The 22,572-nt window shown below is 47.6% G+C and overlaps 2 protein-coding genes across 6 annotated transcripts in view; both read right to left on the minus strand.

Annotated features, from left to right (window-relative positions):
- Positions 1–461: 461 nt before the first annotated feature.
- On the minus strand, positions 462–8,473 carry LOC146356260 (uncharacterized). 4 transcript variants are annotated; one of them, XM_084831635.1, is made up of 4 exons: positions 8,393–8,473; positions 7,706–7,903; positions 7,389–7,517; positions 462–3,690 (listed from the first exon to the last, which is right to left on the minus strand). In XM_084831635.1, the coding sequence occupies exon 4, from the start codon at positions 3,515–3,517 to the stop codon at positions 1,706–1,708; it is 1,812 nt and encodes a 603-aa protein (XP_084687761.1). In that variant the 5' UTR covers positions 3,518–3,690; positions 7,389–7,517; positions 7,706–7,903; positions 8,393–8,473; the 3' UTR covers positions 462–1,705. The 4 variants fall into 4 exon arrangements, with proteins under 4 accessions (XP_084687761.1, XP_084687763.1, XP_084687762.1 ...); XM_084831637.1 differs by having other exon boundaries at positions 7,699–7,903; XM_084831636.1 differs by having other exon boundaries at positions 8,179–8,473.
- A 6,601-nt stretch (positions 8,474–15,074) lies between these two features.
- Positions 15,075–22,572, minus strand: part of LOC146356261 (uncharacterized) — a 37,589-nt gene continuing 30,091 nt past the window's right edge. The window contains exon 5 of one of the 2 annotated variants that reach the window (XM_084831277.1): positions 15,075–17,519. In XM_084831277.1, the coding sequence (XP_084687403.1) occupies positions 15,075–17,519 (2,445 nt within the window). Of the gene's footprint in view, positions 17,829–22,572 lie in introns of both variants that reach the window. The other variant, XM_084831276.1, reaches the window with a different exon arrangement.

Raw genomic sequence — 22,572 nt, forward strand, 5'->3', positions numbered from 1 at the left:
CTGTTACAAAGGAGACAGCACTGAGGTTTGAGGGTCTGTGTTTGGAGGGGGAGGAGGAGCATGGAATAAGAGCTGGTGGGAATTGTTAGTTAACAGTGGCAAAAAGTTGGAGCGTAAAGGGGCTTAGCTGAGTGGGAAGGCGTTTAGGGTTGGGGTCCCAACTGTGGTGTCTCTGGGCAATGATGTGTTCACAGACACCTCACTGGACACTCCCCAGACTCCCTGCCCAAACAGACAGACCAAACACCCGTTCACCCACACACCTCAAACAGGCAAACCTCGTACAAAGCACGGACAAATCCTCACCCCACCCCCAACCAACAGATGCTCACACCTCATTCCCCCAAGCCTGCAGCCATTTCCCTTTCTTGGGAGCTTTAAGGGCCCTATGACCTAGCCTGCACCCCTTAAACTAACCTTCTGCCCTCAAGTGTGGGGAGAACGCTACCCCACAACCAGTGTTATTTTTAAACCATTTTTATTGTTCAATTTCAACAAAAGAAAAAATCAGGCTACATCGATTTGAATAAATCAGTTTCAATGCATGCATATGAAATTATCTATCTATCTATCTATCTATCTATCTATCTATCTTCGGCTTGGCTAGCACCTTTCCCCATACATCTACAAATTTTCCAGCTGTCCCCATTTCTAAAGACTTCCGTAAGTGGAAAGTGATGGGGAGGATGTAATTTTTGCAAGTTCCCCCATCCTTCTACAGCCCCCTGCATCACCTCCCATACTGTGCTAGAGGACCACCTAACAAATGAGCAGATTTAGGGAGGCTGCAGGGGGCATCTATGAAAAGCAAGCCTCCCGCTCCGCTAAATCATAAAGCTTTCTCTCACCAGACATAGCTGGAGATAAGGCATACATTTTTTACACACTGTTTGACAAAGTTATGTCATTAAAAGGAAACAGACTATGGAATCAATGAATTATTAATCTAATCACCCAAGTGTATGATGAATAATCATTCCAAGTGCTTTCCACACACTAGACAGTCATACTTTTTCTCCTATGAATATTCATTTAACCAAAAAACAACAACCTATGTTGTTTTTCTATATTCTATGCACTGAAATGATTTCTCTTCTTTGCAAACTATTTCATTTGCACTAAGGTTTCTACTCACTTAACCACATTTCTGGGGTGGGGGCGGGGTGGAAGACATATCCACACACACATGTGAATAACATTTGATGCACTGCAAAAGGTCTTAGTACAACCAGAAAATTCCTTGACCTTTCCCCAGTCAGAATCATCTCATATCTGTTAAGGCTTATTTTATGAGAACAGCCTTCACTTTAGGAGCATTTCTACTGATTCTGTTAACCGCCCAGAGAGCTTCGGCTATTGGGCAGTATAGAAATGAAATGAAATAAATACATTCTCCCTTACATAGATTATTTGATGCGACGTAATCATGACAATTAAGTTGAGGCATTTAAATCATTTGTACTGTGAGCCTTCTTTGATATACAGGAAGATGTGTGCTCTGCCTCAACTTCAAGTGACTTTTCTACTCCAGAAACCTTAAAATTTCCTTCGATTTGATCCTGTAAATGGAGTCAAACAGCTCTGTGGGAAGAGTTAACCAAGTAAAGGTCTGTGGAAAAATAAGAGCATATATTCTTGCTGGCCCTAGTTCAGCAGTTGCACTTGAGTCTGCCTCATAAGTAGACCCTTCCTCCTGAGTAGGCCCTTACTCATGTGTGTATCCTGGGCAAAAGGGTATTCTGGGAGTCGGGTTGGCACTGCCTCTGCGGCTCTGAGTATCCCACTGGATACATTGCCATTGGTGCTCTGATGAGCCATGGGTGGTAGGAGGAGAATCTGGAATCACGGCTGGGCTTGGGATACAGTTGAATGGTTTGTTGGGAACCTCAGATGAGGCATCACTCTCACAGGATCCATCACGTTGCTGCAGGTCTACAGGAGGAGAGGGCTGTTCCAGGGGATCGCACTCCCCCTCCTCTGAAGAGGTCTCTGTGTGAGTTCTTTGATGTGAAGTAAGGGATTCCCTTCGACTGAAGCCCTTTCCACACTCGAAGCATTTAAATGGTTTCTCTCCTGTGTGTGTTCTTTGATGTAAAGAAACATATACTTTCCGACTGAAGCACTTTCCACACACCAAGCATTTAAATGGTTTCTCCCCTGTGTGAGTTCGTTGATGTAATGTGACAGACTGTCTCCGACTGAAGCTCTTTCCACACTCCAAGCATTTGTATGGCTTCTCCTCTGCGTGAGTTATTTGATGTAAAGAAAGGTATGCCTTGCGACTGAAATTCTTTCCACACTCCAAGCATTGAAATGGTTTCTCCCCTGTATGAGTGGTTTGATGTAATGTCAGAGACTCTTTCAAACTGAAGCTCCTTCCACACTCCAAGCATTGATAGGGTTTCTCACCTGTGTGAGTTCTTTGATGGCAATTAAGGGCACTACTTTTGCAGAATCTCTCTCCACACTCCAGGCATTGATATGGTTTCTCCCCTGTGTGAGTTCTTTGGTGGCCATTAAGGGCAGACTTCCACTTGAAACTCTTTCCACATTCCGGGCATTTATATCCTTTGTCCTCAATGTGAATCGTTTTATGTGCTGTAAAGGAACCCTTCAGTCTGAAGCTCTTTCCACATTCGAGGCATTTAAATGGTTTCTCTCCTGTGTGAGTTGTCTGATGACTAACAAGGCTCTGCCTATGAATGAAACGCTCCCCACACTGCAAACATTCAAATGGTTTCTCTCCCGTGTGAATTCTTTGATGTGTAGCAAGGTCATGCTTCCGGCTGAAACTCTTTCCACACTCCAGACACGTAAATGGGTTGTCTTCTCTATGAATTATCTGATGGCGAGTAAGGTATTGCTTATGAACGAAGGTCTTTCCACAATACAAACATTCAAATGGTTTCTCTCCAGTGTGAATTTGTTGATGTGACGCAAGGCTCTCCTTCCAGCTGAAGCTCTTTCCACACTCCAGGCATTTAAATGGGTTCTCATCTGTGTGAATTATCTGATGACTAGTAAAGCTTTTCTTGTGCTTGAAGTTCTTTCCACACTGCAAACACTGAAATGGTTTTTCCCCTGTGTGCATTCTTTGATGTAAAGAAAGGGCCTCCTTCTGGTTGAACCTCTTTCCACACTCCAGGCATTTAAATGGCTTCTCTCCTGTGTGAGTTCTATGATGTACTTGAAGGGCACCCTTCTGGCTGAATCTCTTTCCACACTCCAAGCACTGAAATGGTTTCTCCCCTGAGTGTATTCTTTGATGGATAGTAAGTGCCCCCTTCTGACTAAATGCTTTTCCACACTCCAGACAGTTAAATGGTTTCTCCCCTGTGTGCGTTCTTTGATGGGAGATAAGTACTGTACTCTGCCTAAAACTCTTTCCACACTCAAGGCATTTATATAGTTTCTTTGCTGTGTGGGTTGTACACTGGTCATCAAGGGTTGATTTACAAACAAACGTTTTTACACACACAGGGGATTTCTTCTCTTTGGGTGTATTTTGTTGTACCATAGTTGCTTGAAGGTTATCATCCAGATATTTATTCCTCTCTTTATTTCTTTGGTTTTCCTCCAGCTTGTTCACTCCATTGCAATCCTCAATATGCTCTTCATTGTCTGGCCCATTTTCACTTTCCTCAGACACTTGATGTTCTCTTTCATTTGTTTTCACCCATGCATCTCTGGCTGAAAGAAAAAGAGGAACAGAACGTGAATGCAAAGAAGAAAGGCACTTGCAAATCAGGGAATCAACTTGCTATTCCCACCCTTTAAGAGGAAAAACTTCAGTTCCCTAAACCTAATCAAACTTTATCTCCACAAGTAAGATCAGAAGGAAGGACTCCAAAGAAATTTTAAGGGAAACTAGGAAGGCTGAAACTCCAGCAGAGTTCATTTTAGAAGTTATACACTTTGTCCCCACCCCACCCCCTTAAGAAAGCAGGCACAAAAACAAAAAAGTTCAAGGGGACGTTCAAAGGCACAACCTCTACTTTAGTTTAGCTGAGCTCCTCCCCAAAACAGAAGAAGAGGGGCAACCTTCAGTTTTACAAGTCCATGATTGGAGCAAGCCAAGAGTTCACACAAACTTTCACGATCTTGAGTACTCCGTCCTGAGCAGGGACAACTCTATTTGGAGTGCTTTTTGCACTCTTTTTCGTGGTTCTGCCATGCACTCATCCCATTGCATCCTCCTCATCCTACCAAATCTGGTACCCAACTTCCTGTCACTTCACTAGCTGGTCCAAGGAATTATCAAGGTATTCCTGCCACAAAGAAACAAATTATGGCTACAATGTGCAGGATGCTATTTATTTACTTTTTTGCCGCTTTTTGGTCAGCGCAATCCACCAAGGCAACTCACAGTAATATTAAAACAACCATCAGTCCCACAAGGAGCAGCAAAAACAGAAAGAAAAGAAGAGCAACCCTAACGTCAACGATCCAGCAAGGGGAACATGTTAGTAGCCCATTGAAACACAATAATTTTCAATAGCGATATAAGAACTGGCAGAGAAGGGATGGGGCGGGCTTCCCAGGATAAGAAGTTGTGCAGGACCACAGACAAGAAGGCCCTGTGTCTCATACCTCCTTATCCCACCCGACGTAGCCTTAAGATGGTGGTGGGATGGGGACCAGAGCGTCCCTCAACGATATCTACTGGTGGCCAGAATCATGTGAGGAAGGAGTCATTCAGATAACTGAATGTTCGATTTGAACTATGATGCTTTGCATGAAATAAGTCCCGGGTTCAATCCCTGGCATCTCCAGATAGGGCTAGGAAAGAATCCTGCCTCCAATGCTGGAGAGCCACAGACAATCATCGTTGAAAATACTGGGTTTGCTGGACCAATGGACAGACTCAGTATTTTTCAGCTGTTTCCTGCATTTGTAGTAAACATCATACAGTATTGCAGTGATGTGCTCCAAACAGGGGATTCCTGACACCGACCTGGCAGCAGGAATCTGCACCAGCTGCAATATGCAAACCCTCTTCAAGTGCAGCCCTACACAGAGTACAGTGCAGTAGTCCAGCCTTAATGCTGGCATGGCATGTCGAGTAGCGCCAAAGAGCTCTGATGAAAGAGGTGGTATAAGGAATGCAGTGGATAACTAGAGATATTTGCAGGAGAACTTAAGACCTCAGAACTGCAGTCTACTTGGTGGGACACAAAAGAGAATCATGGAAATCCACCAGCTGTTTGTGGGAGTCCTGTGATTTCTAGGTAAGGCACAGTCTCATGATATATCTAAGGACCCATCTGTCAATGTCTCTTGGACAAGCAGCTCTTCCTCCTTTTCTTTACACCAGGAGATCATATCAGATTTGGACATCAGAGGCTCTCCTTCATGGGAGAACAAAAACATGATTATTATTTATGGTGCTCGTGACCGAAGAAAATATTCAGAAATGCCAAATGACACTTCCTGTTCTCCCTCACACATCCCATCCAGGAGACAAATGGAAGGAAGGCAAAATATTTCCAAACAGGAAAGTCGGAGGCAGGGGGGGGGGGGGGAGAGACAGGACGCACCTGGAACCATTCATCTGGTGTCTGTTGGTTGCCCAAACGGGCATGGTGTAGTGAAAGAGAAGTCAGTGTTGTGTTCCCCGCCCTCCCATCCATACCTCAGCCTAGGCAAGGGAAACCCCAGCCTAGAAAGAAGCACCCTCTTAGACCCTCCCCCCCAAAGGAAAGCCTCCTCTTATGGTCAAGGGGCCCATTCCATAATTAGGGACTCCCCTCTCTGCAACGAACCCCTGGATCCCTGCTAGGCTGGAAAAAATAGCACAGGAAGGCTTGGCTTAGCTAAAATGGCCCAGGCAGATACACTAGCCACATAGGCCCTCTCTGGCCACATCCTTTCTGATGAGTAATGGAGCCTCACAACCATAAAAGTAGCATTCAGGCTGTCACTTGCCCATCTCCTGAATGGGAGGTCATGAATCTAGTCTGGTCAGTATTTACCCATCCGCCTTACGTGCCACCTGTGCTAACATTTGGTGAATATAAGACATATACACACCTGAGGCTTTAAAAAAGAGAACATATCGACATGAGTTAATGAGCCCAACATGTTTCCCCAATGTACAGTCTTCTTCAGAGGTTTTTATAGCTATTTGGGAAAGCAAAGAACCAAATGTTTCTCTGCCCACACAGCTCCAAATTGGGTGAATCCCAAACACATTTTAGGAATCTCCAAAATACAGGAATACAACTGTGAACGTTGTAGAATCGCTTATATCTCACCTGCTTCCTGGGAGGAAATAAATTCCGAATTTGGAGCATTTGCAAAATTTACCTGAGGTTGTCAGCTTTGCTAATGTCAACAGTTCGCAAATTTTGATTCTTTGCACTAATATGTTCCCCCAGAAACACTCCGTTGGAAAAAAAGATGATGTATTTCTTATTATTTTACATTTTTCAGAGTGGCACAGATAGTCCTCTCCCATTTACAAGCATCCAGTGAAGTAGGTAAGACTCGAACTGTGGTGCTGGAGAAGACTCTTACACATCCCCTGGACTGCAAGGAGGTCCAATCAGTCAATCCTAAAGGAAATCAACCCTGACTGCTCATTGGAAGGACAGATACTGAAGCTGAAGCTCAAATATTTTGGCCACCTAATGCGAAGACAAAACTCTCTGGAAAAGACCATGATGCTGGGAAAGACTGAAGGCAAAAAGAGAAGGGGACGGCAGAGGATGAGATGGCTAGATAGCATCAGCGATGCAATGAATATGAACTTGAGCACGCTCCGGGAGAGAGCGCAGGACAGGAAGGCCTGGCGTGCTATGGTCCATGGGTCACGAAGAGTCGGACACGACTGAACGACTGAACAACAACAAGGTAAGACTGAGAGACTAACCGGACTCTAACCGAGCTCTGTAGCCAAGGGGGAGATTTGAGTCTCACAGGGTCGTTGTGAATATTGCTGTGGTGGGTGGTATACATCAAGCACTTTGCATTGCCTACAGCACTACACAGACCTCTGAATTCATGGTGTCCCTTCCCTATTTCCCCCTCAGAGAACATTCTTTGTCCCCCATGGACCCCAACAAAGGTAGATTATTTCCTCTGCCCCAAGCCCCCCGCCCCCCTTCTGTGTCTGTTAGCCCCATCCTCCCATGAAGCCTCACCAGGCTGATTTCCCTTCCTGGAAGACAAAGGCAGGGGAATTTCCAAGGGCCTGCCCCCTCCCATTTGTGGAACTTCTTGCCTCTCTAGGAACCAGCGTTCATTTCATTTAACCCTGAGGGAGGGGACTGAGAAGCAGATCTACTAGCCACATCTTTCCTCTCTGGCCACATCTTTTATGGCAAGTAACGGGAATAACAGGCGCAATGCTTTCATCTTCTATCGAGGATGGGACAAGGGGTCCTCACCGAGAGAGGCCACATGCCTCTAATCCTCCATCATGTCTTCCTTGTACAGACAGCCCTCTTCCCTGGATCCAGCAGAGCCTGCTCCTCCTCGGAGAAGCCCACAGTCAACTCTTCAAAGGACACTGGGAGCTAAAATGGAAAAAAGAAGAAGGAAAAAATGCATTTCTCATCACAAAAACATACAGGTAGTCATGTCATGTCATTTATTATTTCATAGATTTATATACCGCTTTCTGGTGAGCTATCAAAGCGGCTTCCAGAAATGATAAAAACAGAAAATATAACACTAAAGACATAGTAAATTCATTACTAGTCACCCATCACTGCGCTGGCTGGGTCGCCCTGCATGAAGAGGTGAGTCTTGAGCAGACGTCTAAAGACCAAGCCTGAAGAGGCCTGCCCCAGGGCAACAGGGTGCTTGTGCCAGAGGGCTGTTGCTGCAACCCTAAGCGCTCTATTACAGCTGCTCCCGAGGTAAACCTTAGGAGGATGCGGCACTGTCAGAAGTTCTCCTCCTGAGGACCAGAAGTTCCATCACTTAGAAAAATCCAGGCACAATCAACAATATTTGTAAAACAACACCCGCGTTAGCCCTCATAGAAGAAAAATCTGCAGCGGAGCGCAGCAGTGCCGGGAAGGCTGCGCTACGTGGACCTCTCTCTCAAGGCGCCCCCCCCCCCGGCCTTCCTTTTCTGGGAGTGCGCCTTCTCCTCCCCCCCCCCCGGGCAGGGCCCTCTGCTCTGCACCAAGCAGCCCCCCGACCTATCCATACCCCCTCCTCCGAAATTGCCTGGGCGGATCTCTGAAGGGATCCTGCAGGAGCAACCATGCAATCTTTGGGCCCCACTTGGCAACCGGACTGCGAGGCTCAAGCCCCCCTCCGCCCTATGACTCCGACCGGGGAGCTGGAGGGGGCTTTTCCCTCCCCCCCAAGCAAAACACCGCTGCCTCCCTCCTTCGCCTCCACCCCGCAGTGCAGGCCCCTCGCCGTGCAGGCCCCTCGCCTCGCAGCCCGTCCCCCCCCCGGGCCGGCCTCCGCCTCCTCGCAGGGGAAACTCACCGGGCGGATTTCCCTTCCGGAAGGCGCCCTTCCGTTGGGTGCGCCTCCGAGCGCCTCCCCCCCCCCGCTGCGGCACGCCGGCCGCGCTAGGAACTCGGCTCCGCTCTTTTAACCCCCGGACTGCTGCGGGGAGGCCGCGCGCGGCTGCGGGGAGGCGGCCCGCTGGCCGGGGGGCTCCTCCCCCTCCTCCTCCTGGAGCAGCAGCGCGAAGGGGAGAGATTCGCGCCGCCTGCCAGAAACCCCCTCGGTTCGCTTCCGCCTTCCCCGACCCGGCGCCCTCCAGGCGCGTCGGACTGCAGCTCCCATCACGCCCAGCCCGCGTGGGCACCAGCCATGGGTTGTGGCAGTCTTAACTGGCCCTGCTGGCCGGGAGTGGCGGGAACTTATCTATTTCTTAAATTTATTAATCGTACAACATACAACAAAACAGTTTAAAACAACAACATTCTACCATAAAAACATTTTCCAAAATACCCTAGCCCACCCCAAGTGCCTGCCTGAACAACCACGCTTTTAATGCGCGGCGGAAGCTCATTAAAGAGGGGGCATGGCGGAGTTCCCTAGGGAGGGGGTTCCACAGAGTGGGGGCCACCACAGAGAAGGCCCTCTCCCTCGTCCCCACCAGTCTAGCTGTCCTGGCTGATGGGACACAGAGAAGGCCATCCGAGGCTGATCTTGTTAAGCGGCCTGTCTGGTGTTGCTGGAACTGGCGCCTTCCAGTTGCGTTGGACTACAACTCCCAGCATTCACGATAAGCGTGGACACCGGCCACAGGTTTTAGTAGTTTTAGCTGGCCATGCTGACTGGGCATGTTGGGAGTTGCTGTCAAGCACATCTGGAGGGCGCCGTCGTGACAGGCAGGGCCGAGTTGCGCTTCCTCCCCTGGAAACGCCAAGTGCCAAAGTTTCAGCGAGGGGAGGCAGCTTCGGGGGAGGCCGCCCAGCTTCAGCCTCTCGGCCTGCGCAGAGTCGCAGAATAGTAGGGCTGGAGGGGGCCTACAAAGCCATCGAGTCCAACCCCCTGCCCAGTGCAGGAATCCAAGTCAGAGCATCCCCGGCAGATGGCTGTCCGGCCTCGTCTTGGAACGCCTCCAGTGTGGACTCTGATCTCTTTGGAGGAAGGGCAGCATATAAGCACCATAACTGAAATGAACACGCATATTTCATTCATTACACTTCAGTGGCACTTCTGGGAATGACAAGAATGTTGTCAAGTGACTCATTCTTAGATTACGAGGCCTGGAACTGCCTCCCAGGTTGAGGCTGTTGTTGTTGTTTATTCGGTCAGTCGCTTCCGACTCTTCCTGACTTCATGGACCAGTCCACGCCGGAGCTTCCTGTCGGCCGTCCCCAGCCCCAGCTCCCCTACAGTTGAGTCCGTCACCTCCAGAATATCATCCATCCATCTTGCCCTTGGTCGGCCCCTCTTCCTTTTGCCTTCCACTTTCCCTAGCATCAGCATCAGCTCCCAGGTTGAGGCCACCTTCCTAAGCCAGCCTTTTCCATGGAGCCTTCAACAGAACCCCTTAGCCCTGTGTTCTACTGCAGCTAAGACGAAGTACATGTAACTGAAATAACTGAACAGTGGTATTAATCGCCCTCCCCTTCCTCGGATGTGTAGTTCCTTAGATTGTAAAACCTATCCTCTCATCACTCTTCATAGAAATCGGTCTCTGGCAAATATTTTGCCCATCACCTTCTACCTGATCCTTTTAACGGGAGACACGGTCAGAGATTGAACCTGAGACCTTCTGCATGCAAAACAGGTGCTCTATCACTCAGCTACGGTCCCTGTCTTGTACCCCTGAAGCCAATGGGCCCTACACGTATGCCCACGTTTGGGACAGCAGCTTGAGATACTTGGGGCCATATAGGGAACAACTCTGCCAGAACCAGGAATCTTGATGTCTGCATTGTGCTCGACCTTATGGTGAGCCACTCAGGACTTACCGTGTGTTTCCACCAGAAGTTTCCAAATAAAATCTTTAGCCAGGTCACTGGTATGGCTGAAGAATTCCTCGTCAAATTCATAGTTCACAGCAGTGATGTTGGCTAGTGTCTCTTGCTTGGTCTCGCCAAGGAATGGTGAAGCGCCACTGTCCCCCACAAGGACTGAATGAACCGAGCACCAATTTGCTCCTCCTTCTGCGAGGCTGAAAGGCTTATTATTCCTGCTGTTTCCATTACTTGCCAGAAAGGCTGTGGCCAGAGGGGAAGTATGTGGCTAGTATATCTGCCCAGGCCATTGTAGCTCAGCCTTCCTGAGCTACGTTTTCCAGCCTGACAAGCACTGGAAGGGGTTCTTTGCAGAGAGGGGAGTCCCTAACAGTGGGATGGTTCCTGTGCCAGGCCCAAAAGAGGGGACTCTCCTGTGGACATGGTGGGACGGTCTTAGTGGGTGCTCCTCTCTAGGCTGTGCCTACCTTTTCCTTCGCTGAGATATGGCTGTGAGGGAAACAGTGCTGGCTTTTCTTCCACTACACCATGGCCCATCTGGTACCTCAGTCCGACCTGGGCAACCAGCGGACACCAGATGGGGGATTCCTGGTGCATCTTGACCTCTCCTCACTTGTGGCTTTCTTGTTTGAAAGTGTCATTTTGCATTTCTGAATATATATATTTTTCAATCATGAGCACCATAAATAAGATTCATGTTTTTGTTCTCCCACAAAGAAGGGCCTCATGTCCAAATCTGACTTCATTTCCCGGCTTGAAGGAGGAAGAGCTGCTTGTCCAGGAGACATGGACAAGTAGGACCTTAATACATCATGAGACTGCGTCTTACCTAAAACTCACAGGAATCCTTCAGACAGCTGGTGGATTTTCATGGTTCTCTTCTACATCCCTCAGAACAGAGTGGAGTTTCGGAGCTTTTAGTTCTGCAAGTACCTCTGGTCATCCACTGCATTCCTTACTGCCTCTCCCTCCTCAGAGCTCTTTGACAGTGTTTCATATTCCTTACCAATGTTAAGGTTGGACTACTGCACTGTACTCTTATGTTGGGCTGCCCTTGAGGACGGTTTGTATACTGCAGCTGGTGCAGACTGATGCTGCCAGCTTAGTGTCAGAAATCCATTGTTTGGAGCACATTACTCCCAATATTTTTTGATATTCATTAGGAGCAGAGGAAGCTCCTGAAAAATATTGAATCGGACCATAGGTCCAGCTAATCCGGTATTGTCAACAATTATTGGCAGTGACTCTCCAGCATTCAGGCAGGATTCTTTCTAGCCCTACCTGGAAATGCCAGGGATTGAACCCAAGACATTCTTCATGCAAAACTTGTACTCTTGTCACTTATCTAGTGGCTCCCAGTTTGTTTCCAAGCCCAAATCTAAGTTACAGTTATCATCTGGAAAGTCCTGAACAGATTAGGACCAGGCTATCTGAAAGACTACCCATTCTTACATGATTCTGCAAATCCACTGATATAATCAGGCGAGGCTCTGCTCCTCATCCCACCACCATCTAAGGCTAGGTTGGGTGCATGGGTGGGGAGTATGAGAGACAGGGTCTTCTTGTCTGTGGCCCTGTGAAACTCCCTATCCCGGGAAGCCTGCCTCACCTCTTCCCTTCCAATTCTTAGTTTGATAGAAAAGACTATCATGTTTCAATGGGCTGTTAAAATGTTCCAATTGCTGGATTGTTTTACTACTAATGCTCGATTCCTCTGTTTTTGATGCTCCTTATTTGGCTGATTGTTGTTTTAATTGAACTGTTTCTTTAATATTAGTGAGAATTTATTTGGGATGGGGAGACTGCATTGACCCAAAACTGGTTAATAAATACGTAAAGTGTCAGTCTGATGTTGTCAGGGTTGTTTCTGAGTGCAGGGAGGGGGATAGCAGTTCAGATTCTGAAGAACCGCCAGACATGGGAGAGGTGTTTTCCCAGGCTAGTCTAGACATGACTGGGCTGGCTTCTCAGGTTACAAATGCCCAGCTGGCTGAGGATGAGGGTTCCTCTTCACACAGCCCTGTGGGAGACAGCGAACAGAAGGAGGGCTTTTTTGGAGAGTCTGATCTAATAGATGCCAGACGCAGAGCAGAGAGAGAAGGCAGGGGCGGAACTTAGACAGTCTACCCGAGAGTTGGACACGATCACAGTTTAAAGTCAGGAAAGGGAGGGGGGGAAGTGTAATTCTTTACCTTGAGTTGTAAGTCTATATGCTTACTAGCACTTTGTGCTTTAAATAGTGGGAAAGACTTACAATAAAAAGCTGCCTGCACTTACTTGAGAACTCTTGAATGGGAGGGCACCTCACAAGCAGAGGCAAGGCCACGGGCACACCAACATAGGAAGATGGCCACTCCCACTCTGGGAGCACTTTCCCCAGAGACATGCAGACCATGGACTTGGAGCGAGGCGCCCTAGAATGGCAGCCTCTGCTGCCAGTGGTGCAGACAGCTGATGGAGGGAGAGGAGCAGCGGAGGGCTCAACACAGCATCCTGGACGTAGACCAGCGCATGATGGAGTTCCTGACACAGACAGGGCAACTAGCCGACTTAGACAACCCCTTACTGAAGAGATGTTGCCATGTCCAATGCAGACAGAAGAAGGTTTTTCTAAATAAAGCAAAACCTGAAATCCATAGATTAGATACAAACGCTAAAGTGGCAAGCCACTGATTAGGCAAACAGGCCCATCCAGTTCCCTCTTCCATTCCTGATTAACCCCCTGTGTATCATATTTATTCACCCTTTATTTTATTTACAACATTTACATACCACTCCACACGGAGAGATTCCTGAGTGATGAACAATAAAAAAAGAAAAATAAGAAGAGAATAAAAGAATGGTTATTTAAAAAAAAAAAAAAGAATACTGATACAAATCGTGGCTGGTCAGTTACGGAAGGCTTCTTAAAATAAGGATGTTTTCAGGAGGTGCCTGCTTGACCTCCAGAGGCAGGGAGTTCCATAGAAAGGGGCCACCACACTAAAGGCTCTTCTCCGGGTAAACTCCAATCCAGCCATAGGTCCATGTGGAAGCACAAGGAGCAGGCCCTCTGATGGCCTCAGTGATCCAGCAGGTTGATAAGGGAGAAGGCGCTTTCTCAGATATCCTGATCCCAAGTGGTTTAGGGCTTTATACATTAGTACAACTTTAAATTTGGCTCAGTGGCGAAGAGACAGCCAGCACAGTTCCCTCAGCAAAGGAGTTGCAAGATGAAAAGGGGTAACTCCTGACAACAGCTGAGCTGCTGCGTTCTGCACTAGCTCCAGCTTCCAGAGTAGGCCAACACGGAGCACATTGCCATAATCCAGCCTTGCAGTTACTGAAGCTGGAATCAAGCTATCCCTGTCCAGGAGGGGCCAGAGCTGACAAAGCAGCTGAAGCTAGTAAAAGGCAATTCAACCCACCACGGTCAACAGGGCCACCAGTGACAGTGATGGATCTATGAGTTCACCCCAGGCTGCAGACCTGATCTTTCAAAGGCCATGAGCCTATCTCCCAGAAATGGGAACCGCTCACCCATAGGTCTTGCCAGGATTCAGATTCAGCATATTGGCCCTCATCCAGCCCATGACTGAGTCTAGGCACTGATCCAGGATTGCACAGCCTCCCTGATTCAGATGACACAGGGAGACAGAGATGTGTGTCATCAGCATACTGACAGCGCTGGGCTCCAAATCCCCTCACGATAAATATTTCTAAACATGGATCGTGGGGCGATATGACTGATCAGCCTCAAGAACTGCGTCCAGTGCACTCTTACGCTCCAAAACTGACCAAGGTGGAAAATCAGATCGAAGCGGAAAAGCCCAAAATTTAGTACATGTCAACAAATAGGCCCGATGAATTAAGCAAGATCCAACAAGTCAACCCACCCTCTTTAATTGGAAGTTGCATCCTTTTCAAGGATATTCGAATTTTCATAACAGAGCATTGAGGGTCAGTGTTAAACGAAGATTCGACCGCCAGTTCAGTCGACGTTTGTCCATGGGGGGACACAAACCAAAATGGAAGGGGGGGCTTCTTTTCCTTTGCCTCAGGCAGAAAAATGTCTTGGGCTTGACCAGGACCTAATCCCACATAGCTGCACATTCTCCAGGTGTTCCCATTAGTACATTAGAGGCCTCTGTAAGTGGAGAGAAGGCCAGGAGTCGGGGGATACGATTTTTGCAAATTTCCCCTTTCTTCTTCAGCCCCCTCCATCACTCCCATGCTGTGCTAGAGGATCACCCAACACTCTAGAGAACATTTAGGGCGGTCCAGGGGGCTGTAAAAAGAAGACGGAATCTGTCAAAATCAAGTCCCCCACTTAGCTAAATTATAAGACAATATTTACACAGTGGCTTGACCAAATTCTGTCCTATAAGGAAACAGAGTATGGAGACGGGAAATTATTAATCTAATTACCCATGTGTATTTAAATCATTTGTGCTGTGAGCCTTCTTTGATGTAAAGTAAGACATGTGCCCTGCCTCAATCTCCTTTTATCCTCCAGACACTTCAAATAGTTTCTCCTGTCTTCAGCCTGTAAATAGAGTCCAATAGCTCTAGGGGAGTGCTTAACCAAGGAAACATCTGGGGAACACTGAGAGCATATATTCTGGCTGATCCTGGTTCTGCACTTGCATCTGAGCCAGCCACACAAGTAGAGCCTTCCTCCTGAGTAGGCCCTTACTCATGTGTATTTCCAGGGTGAAAGGGTATTCTAGGAGTCAAGTAGGCACTGCCACCATGGCTTTGAGTATCCCACCTGATACATTGCCATCCGTGCTCTGGTGAGCCGTGGGTGGTGGGAGGGGAATCTGGAATCACAGCTGGGCTTACAACAGGATTGAATGGTTTGTTGGGAACCTCAGACGAGGTGTCGCTGTCACAGGATCCCTCTTGTTGCCCCAGGTCTACGATAGGAGAAGGTTGTTCCGAGGTATCAGACGCCTCCTCCTCCGAAGAGGTCTCTGTGTGAGGTCTTCTTAGATGTGAAATAAAGGATGACCTATAACTGAAGCACTTTCCACAGACCTCACATTTATACGGTTTCTCCCCTGTGTGAGTTCTGTGATGGCAATGAAGGGCACTTCTCTGGGAGAAGCTCTTTCCACACTCCAGGCATTTAAATGGTTTCTCCCCTGTGTGAATTCTTTGATGTAAAGAAAGGTATGCCTTCCGAGTGAAATTCTTTCCACACTCCAAGCATTTAAACGGTTTTTCCCCTGTGTGAGTTCTTTGATGGGACAAAACATGCGCCCTAAGACGGAAGCACTTTCCACACTCAAGGCATTTAAAGGGTTTCTCCCCTGTGTGAGTTCTTTGATGGGAAGAAAGGTTTGACTTCTGACTGAAATTCTTTCCACACACCAAGCACCTAAATGGTGTCTCCCCTGTGTGAGTTCTTTGATGGGAATTTAGGGCACTTCTCTGGCAGAACTTCTTTCCACATGCCACGCAGTTAAATGGTGTCTGCCCTTTGTGAGTTCTCTGATGTAAAGAAAGGTATGCCTTCGACCTGAAATTCTTTCCACACTCCAAGCATTTAAATGGTTTCTCCCTTGCGTGAGTTCGTTGATGTAATGTAAGAGACTGTCTCCGACTGAAGCTCTTTCCACACACCAGGCATTTAAACGGTTTCTCCCCTGTGTGAGTTCTTTGATGTAAAAAAAGGTATGACTTGCGACTGAAATTCTTTCCACACTCCAAGCACTGAAATGGTTTTTCCCCTGTGTGAGTGGTTTGATGCAATGTCAGAGTCTCTTTCAGACTGAAGCTCTTTCCACACTCCAAACATTGATAGGGTTTCTCCCCTGTGTGAGTTCTTTGATGGTGCTTAAGGAGAGTTCTATTGCAGAATCGCTTTCCACACTCCAAGCATTGATAGGGTTTCTCCCCTGTGTGAGTTCTTTGATGGTGCTTAAGGGCAGACTGGCAACTGAAGCTCTTTCCACACTTCAGACATTTATATACTTTTTCACCAATGTGAATACTTTTATGTGCTGTCAAGGCACCCTTCAGCCTGAAACTCTTTCCACACTCCAGGCATTTAAATGGTTTCTCTTCTGTGTGAGTTGTCTGATGACTAATAAGGTTTTGCCTCTGCCTAAAGCTCTTTCCACACTGCAAACATTCAAATGGTTTCTCACCTGTGTGAGTTCTCTGATGTGATACAAGGGCATGCCTCTGGCTAAAGCTCTTTCCACACTCCAGACATATAAATGGATTGTCTTCTCTGTGAATTATCTGATGACGAGTAAGGCTTTGCCTGTAAACAAAACTCTTTCCACACTGCACACATTCAAATGGTTTCTCTCCAGTGTGAATACGCTCATGTGATGCAAGGCTCACCTTCCAGCTGAAACTCTTTCCACATTCGAGGCATTTAAATGGCTTCTCTCCTGTGTGAGTAATTTGATGATTAATAAGGGTTTGCCTCTGACTGAAGCTGTTTCCACATTGCAAGCATTTAAATGGTTTCTCTCCTGTGTGAGTTCTTCGATGTCTAGCAAGGTCATGCTTCTCACTGAAGCTCTTTCCACACTCCAGACATGTAAATGGGTTATCTTCTGTGTGAATTATCTGATGACGAGTAAGGCTTTGCCTGGAAATGAAGCTCTTTCCACAATGCAAACATTCAAATGGTTTCTCCCCGGTGTGAATACGCTGATGTGATGCAAGGCTCCCTTCCCAGCTAAAGCTCTTTCCACACTCCAGGCATTTAAATGGTTCCTCTCCTGTATGCGTTCTCTGATGAGTAGTAAAGCTTTCCTTGCGTTTGAAGCTCTTTCCACACTGCAAACATTCAAATGGTTTCTCCCCTGTGTGCATTCTTTGATGTAGAATAAGGGCCTCCTTCCGGCTGAAGCTCTTTCCACACTCCAGGCATTTAAATGGCTTCTCCCCTGTGTGAGTTCTTTCATGCACTTGAAGGGCACCCCTCTGGCGGAATCTCTTTCCACACTCCAAGCATTTAAATGGTTTCTCTCCTGAGTGGATTCTCTGATGGACAGTAAGTGCCCCCTTCCGACTAAATGCTTTCCCACACTCCAGACAGATAAATGGTTTCTCCCCCGTGTGTGTTCTCTGATGGGCAAGAAGGTCAGCGCTCTGCCTGAAACTCTTTCCACACTCAAGGCATTTATATCGTTTCTTTGCTGCACGGGTTATACAATGGTCATCAAGGGTTGATTTACAAGCAAATGTTTTTCCACACACGGGGCCTTTCTTCTTTCTCTTTTCTTTGGGTGTTTCTTCTTGTACCGTAATTGCATGGAGGTCACCATCCAGATATTTATTCCTCTCTTTATTTCTTTGGGTTTCTTCCAGCTTGTTCATCTCATCTTGATTCCCAGCACTCTGTTCCATGTCTGGCCCCTTATCGCTTTCCTCAGATACTTCATGTGCGCCTTTCATTTGTTTTCTCCCACACGTCCCCAGCTGAAAGAAAGTGAAAGCGAACATGAGCGCAAAGAAGAAAAGCGCTTGCAAATCCACTCGATATTCCCATCCCTTAGAAAGGAACATGTCAGTTCCCAAAACTTATCAAACTTTATCTCTACAATTAAGATCAGGAGCAAAAACTCCGAAGAGAATTTCAGGGAAACTAGGAGGGCTGAAACCCCAGCAGAGTTCATTTTAAAAGTCATACACTGTCCTCCCCCGTTGGGGAAAGCAGGCCCGAAAAATAAAAAAAAAACAAGGGGACATTCAAAAAGGCAGCCTCTACTTCAGTTTAGGGAGAAGACTCTTACGAGTCCCCTGGACTGCAAGGAGGTCAAATCAGCCCATCCTAAAGGAAATCAACCCTGACTGCTCATTGGAAGGACAGATACTGAAGCTGAAGCTCAAATATTTTGGCCACCTAATGCGAAGAGAAAACTCCCTGGAAAAGACCCTGATGCTGGGAAAGACTGAAGGCAAAAGGAGAAGGGGACAGCAGAGGCTGAGATGGCTAGATAGCATCACCGATGCACTGAATATGGACTTGAGCACACTCCGGGAGACAGCGGAGGACAGGAAGACCTGGCATGCTATGGTCCATGGGGTCACGAAGAGTTGGACACGACTGAACGACTGGACAACAACAACTTCAGTTTAGATGAGTTCAAGACGCACACATGGAGGAGGTGCTCTGTCCACTGCAGAGTAAATCAAAGTACTTTTCAAGGTCACATTCATTTCAATTTTGTGAGGCTGCTGCAGCATCCATGCATTGAAATTCAGGAGTGCTTGCCCAATTCCTCCCAAGAAACTTCTGGAATGAGGAAGAGGGGCAGCCCTCAGCTTTACAAGGCCCTGATCTGGGCAAACCAAGAGTTCACACAGACTTTCATGATCCTGAGTACTCAGCCCTGAGCCAGGACTCTGCATCTGGACTGCTTTTTGCACTCTCTAACCCTAGCCATGCACACAGGCCAATGCACCCACCTCATCCTACCAAATCTGGCACCCACCTTCCTGTCACTTGATGGGCTGGTCCAATTAATAGACTATCAAGCAGAGGTGTATTGCTACCAGCGAGAGACAACTTATGGCTGTAGTGTGAAGGATGCTGGAAGTTGAGCTTCTTCACTGCAGGAATGTGGACTTCATAATTAAATGTAACTATACATTAAGGATGTTTTGTGACTTTTATTCACTTCCTTGACAGAGCTGTTTTGAATTATAGGGAAGCCCTTTCAGATAAATACATGGAATTATATGCAAATGTTATGGTAATACAATGTCCCAGGCTCTTCTGGCACACTTACTTCATTTCTCATGCTAAATTGCATCCACTCACTTGGCTGCCTTGAGTCACTCAGAGTTAGATTTTGCACACATAAGATCAAAGATTCGAACCCCAGAATCTCCAGTGGAAAGACTCTCCAGTGCAGCAGTGCTGGAAAACATGATTGCCTGAGATAGTGAAGACCCACTGCCAGTCCTAGTAAACACCATACAGTATTGGAGTGATGTGGTCCAAACAGTGGATTCCTGACACCAACCTGGGAGCAGCAATCTGCACCCATTACAGTATACAAAACCCTCCTCAAGGGCAGCCCCACGGAGAACACACTGCAGTAGTCCAACCTTAACGTTGGAACGGGCTGTGGAACAGTGTCAAAGAGCTCTGAGGAGGGAGATGCCGTGAGGAACGCAGTGGATGACTAGAGACATTGGCAGAAAACTACTGGGGAGAGGGGCAGGATTGCTCAGCTTGCAACCCACTTCTAGGATCCGCTTTACATGTGATGCACAAAAGATTCAGGTACCTTCACAAGAAGTTTCTTTACTTTTGCAATACATGAGAAAACACTGTGGAGCTTCAGAGTGTCTCAGCTCCAAGGCCAACGCTAAGAGAGAGGTGGGGAGAGATTCCACTTGGGCCTCCTGCAAGAGCTAAGAATGGCAGGTTCTCCTCTCTCTCTCCCTCTCCCTCTCCCTCTCTCTCTCTCTCTCTCTCACACACACACACACACACACACTAACCCTTAATAAATTGCCCTGCTGCTACAATCAATTTTACAGCCCCATCTGCATTTCCCTAAAACACCGACAATGCCGGACTATACTGCAGAGTTGTCATTCACTACTCTAACACACATCACTCCGCAAAATGGGAGCACAGGGCTCCTTTGCAGGACTTGTGTAACCCACAGTGTAACCCACTTTCTCAGCCACAGTCCTGCCTCCTGCAATACAGGTATAATCATGAAGGACTTCATCTGCACGCATTGTCAAGGTAATTTTTAAAATGTTGATAAACTCAGAAAAAAATACTAAGAAGACTTGAGTTAGAAAGATCACGAACTCAATTTGCTGCAACTTGGGGGGGGGGGGGGGTTGACATAGTACTGTCCAAACCAGCTACAGGAAATTCCTGGATTTCTAAACTGTTTTTATGAGGCTACAATTACTTCCTTACAGGGGAAAACCCCCCAAAGGGTTGGCACACTCAGAAGGGTTAACACACACCCAGGCGTGAGTGTGTTAACCATTGCTCTGACTTCATTCATTGGCTAAATTCACCTACGGTGGGAGAAGGCTAGTTTCTTACAAAGTGAGTAGGCAGAATAGTGACTGCATATTTTGCCTCGTATCTTGGGTTTTACAAGGGCTAGAGACTTGCTTTTATTAAAATAGAAGCTGGAATCCTGGTGCTATGGCTCATCCTTAGAGGCTCAATTGCCCCTCCTTGCTTTTTCCTGTGGATGCTCATGTGAATGGATGAAATTTGGAATGGTTAAGAACATAAGAAGAGCCCACTGGATCAGACCAAGAGTCCATCTAGTCTAGCATTCTGTTCACACAGTGGCCAACCAGCTGTCCACCCGGAACCCACAAGCAGGGCACGAGCGCAACAGCACCATCCCACCCATGTCCCCCAGCAAGTGTTTATCCTCATAATGTGACAGATAGCCATTTATCCCTTTCCCTTAGGTTCTCTTTCAGCCCTTTCCCAGCCTTTGTGGGTGAAAGAACTAGGCTTTATGGTGCCTTCACATACCAACATTAACAGCCCAATCCTATTCATTTTTACAGGGGCGGGAGGTTAAACCGCACAAACCCAGTGTGTCTAAGGAGTGCCTCTTCCCCTGTGATTCTGGGATTGGCAGGGATTGTCTTTTCAAGCAACAGCCCCCCTCCCGCCACTACACAGATGGACAATGTTCCAGTGTTCTCCCCCCACCTCACCTCACCTGTGGGCTAGGAAACAACTCACTGGTTCACTTTAAATCGAAGTGAACCCGGCCAGGGGCCCAGGCCAGGCCAGGAAGTCAGAGATTTCCATAGTCACAGTCAGCGAGGGATGCTTTACGAGGCAGGCACTCCCGCAGGCTGCCAGACTGAAGGCCTAACAGGCCGTGGTGCTGCCTGGCTGGGCCTGCCAGAAAGCCGGCCTCACTGCCCCTTTCAGGTCCACAGGCGACCATTTGAACTGCAGTCACTCTCAAATGAGGTTGAGGGAACCCCATCCCCACCCCAGGATTGAATTTACAGTCCTCCCTGGCTAGGCCTCACCTGTCTACATTGTGGGAAACTGGAGACTAGAGATGATTTAATTTACATGTAAATTAATTTAATTTATTAAATTAAATTAATCAAATTAATTTAATTTAATTTACATGTCCTCTCCTGGCTGGGTTTTTCCTGTCCATGTTGTGGGGAACTGGAGAATACAAATAGCTCATGGGGCAGGGCATGCCCAGCACGAGGCACTGTTGCCACTCTCAGAATGGAACTATTTTGGCCTGGAGGAGCCTGGTCAAACTCCTGCCTGCCTCTTTGCCTTTTGAGGCAGTTGCTCCCTAGGTGCCAGTTAAACCCCATGGCATCCCCACGCTCCCATGTTTAATTTCCTGCCCTCCTGTCCTGCCCTGAGCCTTGCCCATACGGCTGGAGACTGAAAGCAGAGATAAATGGGGCAGTCGCAGCAAGAGCAGCAATGGCTGCCACTCCCAAAATGACGTCGTGACTGGAATACAGGGAGCAGGGAGTTGCACCCCCTTGCCCTTCGGAGCGGGTTGCCCACACTCATGATACATAGAATAGTAGGGTTGGAAGGGGCCTACAAGACCATCGAGTCCAACCCCCTGCTCAATGCAGGAGTCCCAAGTCAAAGCATCCCTGACGGATGGCTGTCCAGCCTCGTCTTGAATGCCTCCAGTGTGGGATTGCCCACCACCTCTCTAGGTCATTGGTTCCACTGTCGTATTGCTCTAACGGTCAGGAATTTTTTCCTGACGTTCAGCCAGAATCTGGCTTCCTGTCACTTGAGCCCATTATTCCGTGTCCTGCACTCTGGGATGATCGAGAAGAGATCCTGGCCTTCCTCTCTGTGACAGTCTTTCAAGTCCTTGAAGAGCACTATCCTGTCTCCCCTCAGTCTTCTCTTCTCAAGGCTAAACATGCCCTGTCAATTTCTCCTGGAAAGCAGCTCTTCCTTCTTTCCTACAAGCCAGGAAATGAGCTCTCATTTGGGCATCAGAGGCCATCCATCGTGGGAGAACACAAACATAAATGGTATATATGGCACTCACGATTGAAGAAAATATTCAGAAATGCCAAACGACGCTTTCTCTGTTCTCCATCACACATCTCACCCAAGAGACAAATGGAAAGAAGGCAAGATATTTTCAGACAGGAAAGCCACAGCTTGGGAAGGGACAGGATGGACCTGGAATCATCCATTTGGTGC

The sequence above is a fragment of the Heloderma suspectum genome, chromosome 2 (genome assembly GCF_057233095.1).
Source record: "Heloderma suspectum isolate Gila_16-S chromosome 2, 16-S_ref, whole genome shotgun sequence".
Classification (NCBI taxonomy): Eukaryota; Metazoa; Chordata; class Lepidosauria; order Squamata; family Helodermatidae; genus Heloderma; species Heloderma suspectum.